Source organism: Scleropages formosus, chromosome 20, assembly GCF_900964775.1.
Source record: "Scleropages formosus chromosome 20, fSclFor1.1, whole genome shotgun sequence".
In the NCBI taxonomy this organism is placed as follows: Eukaryota; Metazoa; Chordata; class Actinopteri; order Osteoglossiformes; family Osteoglossidae; genus Scleropages; species Scleropages formosus.
The window spans coordinates 17,364,220-17,372,621 of record NC_041825.1 but is presented as its reverse complement, the minus strand read 5'-3'; the positions used below and the strand labels follow the sequence as shown (position 1 = coordinate 17,372,621).

The window sequence follows — 8,402 nt, the reverse complement described above, 5'->3', positions numbered from 1 at the left end:
ATGTCCATAACTGTCACGACAGATGCAAAACAGAGAAAAAGCAAGATATTGGAGACAGATGAGGAATCTGACAAATCTGATAGTGAGGAGGAGAACTCAGAGCATGATAGTGAGAACACTGAGGGGAGTGAGGATGCAAAAAAGGAGGCAGAATGTACTGAGGAATCCGGACACTCTGAGTCTGGTGAGTCCAGCAACGAAGTTGAGACGTGTGACACAGAAAATGAAGTTGAGGGCATGGGTCAAGAAAACAGACCCTCAGATGTTTTAAGAAGGAAAGGTGAGCCTGAAGAAGAACATGTGACTAGTGAGGAAGACACTCAGTCAAATGAAGTAAACAGTGACTCAGTAGAGGATGATCAAGTTCCAACCAATACGATTACTGCACCAAAGAAGACTGGACCACTCAAACTGTCATCGCAGCTACTCGGTAAAGGTGGAAAGATGAAGTCTAAGGTTCTCCAGCAAAAGGAACCTTTTCAGGAAGAGAAAACAAAACAAGGACCTTTGGCAACCAAAGTGTTTCCTATGAAGGGATTTATTTTCAACAAAAATGCCCAAAGCAAAGGCATGTCCCAAATACAGCAGTTAGCTAACACGACACAAACAAAAGAAAAAGAGCCATGTAGCATGAATGAAGAAGCGAAAGGCTCATCCTCAAAACCTCAAAAAAGTCTGCTATCTGGTAAGTCTTATTTGATGCTAAACATCAAGGCAAAGAAGAAAGAGGGTAAAGACAATCAGAATAGAAAAGATAAACAGAAACAAGGAACAGAACAGGAACAATCTGACAAGGTAATCAAAGAACAGGAAGGTACAGGTCATCCACAAAATATTGGGCTGGTCCTTGGAAGGGTGAAAATGGCTTCTGTCAGGTATCAGACCAGGAGGAAGCAAAGGAAGTCAGAAGAAGTGGCAGAAGAATCTACAGAAGCAGCTCCTCAAGTCACACACTCCTTAGTAGCGCAAAGGAAAAGCATCAATACTCTGCGCCGAGTTTCTGGATGGATACAGAAGAAGATTCCCAGGAGTGTCAGCTTGCAGGCTAGGTTATCCAATGTTTCTAGAGCTATCAGCATCTCCAGGTGGCTCTCTGCTCAAGCTAAAAAGCAGCAGAGATGCACCAAAAGCTCTAAGCAGAGCATTTTTCAAGGTAAGTTGCCTAAGGGCATTGCTAGCACTGCAACATTAGCTAGGAGAAAGGTTCAGGCATCAGCAAAAGGCCCTGAGGAGCATAGAGTTGAGGTGGAGGAAGAACAGGTAGATTTCACTTATGATCGCAGCTCATCACCTAAGACTTCTGAGAGTCAAAGTGAACCGGAAGAGAAGGTGAATCCTGTTGATCCTAAATATGCCATTGTCTTCCCAAGGATGAATAAACTTGGCAAAAGTAAAGGAACTTCACCAGCTTCTACCAGTGTTAGTAGTGCCAGTGCCACTGCAGAACCCAAGCGCATTCCCCCAAAACCTGGTGCTCGCCTTGTTCTACCTGTACAGCCTGACCTTACGCTGCTTAAGTCTGTAAAGAAGAACTTTCCTAAGGGAGGTTTGAGTAATGATGGTGAAAGAGACAAGAGTTCTGAGAAGAATGCATTAAAGGAAAACGTGGAAAATAAACAAACGCTGTTTTCTGGGAAAGATGGACTCAGCGCAATTGAAGCAGCCAAGGCAAATCTGGGGACATCAGGGCTGAACTTATCTAAGATAACTTTATCAAAGCCTTTGTCTACAACAGGATTTAAGTCCAGAGAAGGATTATATGGAAATGATAACAAAAAATCGTTAAGTCTTGGGGGGACACCAATGGAGAAAGAAGATCACAGGAAAGATGTAATATCCTCCTTCTATGAGGAGGAAGCAGACCGAGAAGTAGCACGATTAATGGGTGGGGATGCTTTCCCCTCTGCAATGGAGGTGCACTGGGCCCAGGATCACCCATTGAGGAGCGACCCCAAGGACTGGCTGCGAGCAGAGACATTGCTCCCTCATCAAACTGTGGAGAAGCTCAGTAAATGGTCTACAAACCAGGAGATCGAACGGCCACAGATCATCCCAACCAATAATGGAAGAGGCCCTTGGGAGGCAGAAGACTCTGTTCAGAATATGCTAGAGAGCCGTCTCACCAGCACACAGGTATTACAAATAATGTTCTTTACATAACTGTGGGTAACAGTATTTGCAAAATACAACCTATTTTTTGCAGTTGAAATAAAATTGTTTTTTTTTTCTCCCCATTTAATATCTGTTAATTTAATCACTCTGGTTTGAATCTGAAGAATCAAATATTTTATATTAAATATACATTATGTAGACTTATACATTTCACTGTATTTTTTTTGCAAATCTTCCTGGAATCACCTTTCATTTAATCAATGCATATTCATCTATCAGAAAAGGAGCTGAAAATTTGTAGCGCAGTACTGATTTCCTACAGTAGGTGTATATACAGTGAAAAGGAAAGGAAGTGGTCAGAGTGGAGAGATTCAGGACTACACTGTGTCTGAGGGCCTTGGGTCTCGCCTTGATTCCTACCTGCGGTTTGTTCCTTTCCCCAGGTACATGTGAAAGGAAGCGCACGGCTCTTGGAAGTAGATGAAGTGGAGGACTTGTCCCAATTGGAGTGAGTGATGGGGTGAAAAGGGCTCTGAGCTGCCTGTGAATCATGCCTATAGAATGAAAATTTCATTATTCATGCCATATATACATTTTAAATATATTGGTGAAGTAGATTAAAGAAATGACATGATAAATGAACACAAGCATCCACACCTAGCAATTAAAAATAAAACATAGAGAATGTATGTAGAAGAGGAGTGTGATGGTGCTGTGGGTTTGGCTGGGTCCCGCTGTGTGGCGGGTCTGGGGTTCGAGTCCTGCTTGGGATGCCTTGCAACGGACTGGCGTCCAGGGTGTGTCCCCTCCCCCTCCGGCCCTTTGCCCTGTGTTGCCGGGTTGGGCTCCGGTTCTCCGCAACCCTGCTCGGGACAAGTGGTTTCAGACTGTGTGTGTGAATATATGTAGACCAACTAAAGTTCTATTATTAACACAGCTTGGAAATCATGGTAAGAGTCCGATGGGTTTTGCATTTGCACCTGCAGCATTTTTTCTGTACATGTTGGTATTGTGAAAGATTCCTGCTGCAACAGTAGCTTGTTGGACTTATTTGTGCTTACAGAGAGGTGTGTGAGAGTTCAGTGCTGCTCAGTCTGAAGAAGAGATTTCATCGTGACTCAATTTACGTACGTGACTGAAACTTTTGTACTTGCCCAATTGCTTTTTTCTTTCGACTGAGTAGAATGATTCGATTAATTTGTAATCCTCCAACATTCATAAGTAAGCTTTATGTGTGTGGAAGTCATATTGGCAATGTTTTTTTTTTTACTCTGAAAAGGTGTTCTTCTCTTGTTAACAATCAGTTTCGTTCCCTTCTCGTTTTGCCCAGACGTACATTGGAAACATGCTTCTATCAGTGAACCCATTTAAGCCTCTCAGTATATATTCAGAAGAGCTGGGTCAAAAGTATCAGGGCAAATCACAGCAGCGCAACCCACCGTGAGTAAACCTCTAAAGTATACATTTTAAAAGCCTAATGTGTCCCTGCAGTATTTGTATAGAACTTTGTTGGTTACGATCACTAATATTTGTTGGTTACCTGATCCATAACTTCTTAAATCACTGCACTGTAGAAATCCAAGAACTGTGTAATTTTGGTAGTCTACCACTTGAGTGTGTGAGCAGAACCAAATACTGATACATTGGTTTATTGTGTTACAAACATTTGTGTTCCAATTTTTTTGAGATTCAAATGTTTTCAGGTTATTTATTTTTAGATACATTTTTTCATAATTCTGATATCTAAAATATCTCTCTGCTACAGCGCAAAAACAACCTGCACACAGTCAATACCAGTAAAAAAACAATTTATATCCCTCCTTTTATTCACAAAACAGGTTCTTTGAAAAAAATCAGATAGAACTATGATAAATAAAAAAAAATAATACCCTGCACCATTCTGTTGGACAGGAGGTTACTGATGATGCATGGAGGGATGTATCTGTATTATGTAGCTTTCATTGATTACTATATTGATTATGCCTTGGTGGTGAAAGTGACTTTGGTGTTACAAACAAATCAAGGTATGAACAGACTTCTGATCCCAACTGTATTCATAAGTGGAGGAGGCAGCGCAAATGTCAAGAAACACCTAAATGGCTTTCGAGCTTGAGTTCAGACAGTCAATGACAATGAACCCATAGCTCCTTAGTTACTTTTGTTATATGTGAGGTTATACATGATGATTCCTCACATAATCAGTAGTAAGCAGGGTATTTAATTCTTTCATGAGCTACCACAGCCATGAATGATAGTTTGGCCCTTTTACCTTCAGTCATGTTTACGCCATCGCAGAGGCAGCCTACTTCCAGTCCCAGAACTCAACTCAAGAACAGTGCATTGTCATCAGGTTGGTCTCTTGTCAGCATTTTCCTTCACTACCACCATCACCTTTATGTTTGTCAGTCTTTCTGTCTTCCTCTTGTCCATCTTCCCATAATACTGGACTCTCATGCAGTCTTCCTTGTGCACAGTGAAATAACAGGATTGACCTATTCCTTCCTTTCCATCCTACACAGTGGACAGAGTGGCTCTGGGAAAACGGAGGCAGCCAAACGTATCATGCAGTACCTGAGTGGCATGTACCAGGGCAGGGCTGAGGGTCTGCGGCAGGTTGGAGGCATCCTCCTACACATGCCTGTGTTTGTTAATTTTTGTAGCTATGAATAGTAGAAGCACATTTAAGAAACCTAAAATTATCTTCACACATGCTGCAGCCCATGGATGTCTTGCCCATTTTGGAGAGCTTTGGCAACGCCAAGACGATCCTCAACGACAATTCAAGTCGCTTTGGCAAGTACCTGCACATCCATATCAGGCAGTGAGTCTTTGTTTTTATTGTTCTGATCATTTCTGTTGTTGAGTAGTTGTTGCAATGTTTACACTTTTCATTTGTTACCAGATAAATTTCATATTTTTATAGAGAATATGATTTAAAAAAAAAAAAAAAAAAAACATCATCTTGGAGGGGATCAAATGACACCATTGTATCTTGAAACCTCGCTGAGGTCTATGGGCTGCTGAATCTGTATCTGTTATTGCTTTGTAGTGGTGTTGTGGTGGGGACCTCGTTGTCACAGTACCTCCTTGAAAAATCTCGAATTGTCTTTCAGGTAAGACTAAATGTCATCATTTGTTCAACGCTCTTTCTATCAGCAAATAGCCATCCTCCTCCGTGTCTGTGGTGTTCCACCTTATTTTCCTTTAGGCACACGGAGAGAGAAACTACCATGTTTTCTATGAGATGCTGGCTGGGCTCAATGACTGGGACAAGCAAGAGCTCTACTTACAGGGAGCAGAAACATATTTCTATCTCAATCAGGTAAGGTTTCAGTGGTCTACAATGTGTTAAGGTATCTGGCCATCAGCAGTTGCAAGCCATAAAAATATAATAATGACGCTGTAGGTAGAGTAGTACTGTAGATGGGGTCACCACCAGGTTCAAGTTCAGGTCCCACCTTCTGCTATTGTACTCCTGAGGTACTTATGCTAAATTACTGCAGTAAAAGTTACCAGCTGTACAAATGAGCAAATCATTACATGTAGACTGCTGGACGAACCTTACATTCTACATCATTTTGGAGAAATAAAAAAATAATTAGAATACAGAAGACACAAAATTGACTATTGAATTACTGACTGATTTATTTAAATACAGCTTAACAACTTTACAATTTTGTTTCTGTTTCATTTTGTTAATGACCATAAGCTAAAGGTGTGCAAATATCATATATCAAAAATTTAATTATTATATAACTCATGTAAAATATTTGATTTTAACGGGTTAAATATACACATTAAACAAAGAATAAAGGATCGCCTTGCCGTATTTTTTCTTATTTGTCAGGGCACCTTTCACCTTGCTAACACTTGTTTCGTTATTGCTCATATAAGTGAGCCATTCACATTTCGCTGCCGTTTCACCTCTGCACGGACAGGGCGGCACCTGTGAGCTAGAGGGGAAGTGGGACAAGCAGGACTTTCTGATATTAGTCCGGTGCATGGAGACTATTAATCTGCATGCAGATCAACTGTCAACCATTTGGGCTATGCTGTCTTCCATACTGCAGCTGGGGAACATCTGTTTCAGCTCCTATGAGGTACTTGTATTTCTGGGCTGATTCATCTGTATTCGCTCAAGTGTAGACGTTGTACCGTGTGTGTCGTAACAGTAAATTACATGCAGTCTTGTGGCAGAGTAGCATATGTTTTGCTTTTGTGTAGACATCCCACGGTAGAAGTTTTCATTCTGGGTTCTGCAAAAGTCCTCTGAAGGCTGTTTCTCATGACGGCTGGTTCAATCACTGCCGCGTAACTGGACTAGTTAGACACAGCTCTAGACCCTTTCTACCTGTTCTTGTACGATGCATCCACACGCAGAGTGAGTCACACGAGGTCGCTCGAATCTTCAGCGAGGCCGAGGCAAGGCGCGTGGGCAGCTTGCTACACGTGTCAGCGGAGGCGCTGCAGACGATCATCACGCACCGTGTCACGGTGAGCACCTCTCTGCTCTCTTCCTTGTGCTTTCTTTGGTTCATAGCGTGCAGTTATAACCCCCGTGAGTGTCTTGTCTACCCTGTGCAGGAAACAACCTACGACAGGATCTACTCTCCCCTGTCAGTGGAAAGTGCCATTGAGTCCAGGTACACCTGCACTACAACCTCATTTACCACATGGAATGGTGCTTGTGCCCTGATTTCGGCATTCAGGGCTATGAAGCCACCCTTTTGTGTCTGATTTGTACTCTTCCTACTTCCATCACCTCTCTCAGAGATGCTATCGCCAAGGCTCTGTACTCGGTGTTGTTTGACTGGCTGTTGGAGCGCATCAACGAATGGCTGATTCCCACAGAGATGGACAGCACCGTTGGCATTGTGGACATATATGGGTTCGAGGTGCTGCTTGTATTACAGTACTTTGGGTGTTGAATTTTATCCCACTGTGTTCAATTTTGTTACAGTTTTTTTTTTTCCGCCCCCCAAAAAGGCATTAGTTGGAAGACCTAAAATCAATACTTCACAAATAATTGTATATTTATTTATAATATGTTAAATCTTTAAAATAAGATGATATGTGTCTGATATTTTATATTATAGCCGTTTCATTACGGAGGCCGGTGCTTGAAGTTTTTGACTTTGATAACAATTGTTAGAATTAAAACCTATTAATAGTGTTTTTTTTTGGCAGGACTTGGGGGTGAACAGCTTTGAGCAACTGTGTATTAATTTTGCCAATGAACAGCTGCAACAGTTTGTCAACAAGGCAGTGGTATCCCAGGAGCAGGCAAGTGTGTTACGGAAGAAGTTCAACTTCAGAGGGTCAGAAAGTACTGATACCGAACTAAATCCATCCATCCATTGTAAATAATCGTTTTTCCAGGGTACGTCTGTGGTGTTCAAGACCCTCCCCGAGGAAGCATAGGCCATGAGGCAGGGTGCATCCTGGATGGGCTGTCACACACCCTCATTCATTTCATTCACACATACACACACTAAAGCCAGTTTAAATTTCCCAGTTTGCTTGAGAAAAACCTCCTTGGACTGTGGAAGAAGAACACGGAAACTCGGCACAAGCTGAACCACATTGAAACCCAGGTTCAAACCCACAGCCCCCAGACCTGGGAGGCGCCACCACTGCACAAAGCAGTACTGTGTCACCTCTCTTGTATGTTACCTCATAGCTAAATTAGTGAATCTTGCTTTTCCCAGACTGATGTAACTTATAAATACCCTGAATACCTTATAAGGCCATAAACAAAATACAGACATTTATTACAGCTCAGTCCAAAATCAGTTTTGCTAAATGAGCTATATGTGAATTAAGCAAAAGCAGTTTATTTAAGTTTCAGCAGGAAAAAAAATGTCACATTTTTATTTTATTTACTTAAAAAATTCTTTTATATGAATCATTTTTACTCATAGCTGAACTTCCAGTGCGTACGGATGAAAACAAGTGACGATTTCCTATATACTGTCTTATATTTTATATGAGCGGCTGGGAGTTACGGGTGAGCGTTAGTTATAAAAAATGTTAGAGCTCCCATTTCCTTGTCAACCACGCTGTTATACCGGCTTCCTGCTGAGCCCCATCTCACCTCCTGCAGGAAGAGTACAGCGCAGAGCAAATCCAGTGGTACCCTGTAACCCTCCAGGATTTCCACTCCTGCTTGGAGCTCATCTCCGCCCGTCCCCATGGCATCCTTCGCATCCTGGATGACCAGACCTGCCTCCCCCAGGTATCAACATGCACCAGCCTCACAGTCTCGGCACTTGTTTACCTGTACTGAGAGT

At 42.1% G+C, this 8,402-nt stretch overlaps 1 protein-coding gene across 1 annotated transcript in view; it reads left to right on the top strand.

Annotated features, from left to right (window-relative positions):
* myo15b (myosin XVB) overlaps positions 1–8,402 on the top strand; it is a 32,271-nt gene continuing 23,869 nt past the window's right edge. The window contains exons 1-15 of the mRNA XM_029246988.1: positions 1–2,133; positions 2,556–2,620; positions 3,176–3,239; positions 3,443–3,552; positions 4,388–4,462; positions 4,632–4,725; positions 4,830–4,933; positions 5,162–5,225; positions 5,321–5,434; positions 6,051–6,212; positions 6,493–6,606; positions 6,697–6,755; positions 6,884–7,007; positions 7,300–7,395; positions 8,216–8,347. Of these exons, the coding sequence (XP_029102821.1) occupies positions 1–2,133; positions 2,556–2,620; positions 3,176–3,239; positions 3,443–3,552; positions 4,388–4,462; positions 4,632–4,725; positions 4,830–4,933; positions 5,162–5,225; positions 5,321–5,434; positions 6,051–6,212; positions 6,493–6,606; positions 6,697–6,755; positions 6,884–7,007; positions 7,300–7,395; positions 8,216–8,347 (3,510 nt within the window). The remainder of the gene's footprint in view (positions 2,134–2,555; positions 2,621–3,175; positions 3,240–3,442; positions 3,553–4,387; positions 4,463–4,631; positions 4,726–4,829; positions 4,934–5,161; positions 5,226–5,320; positions 5,435–6,050; positions 6,213–6,492; positions 6,607–6,696; positions 6,756–6,883; positions 7,008–7,299; positions 7,396–8,215; positions 8,348–8,402) is intronic.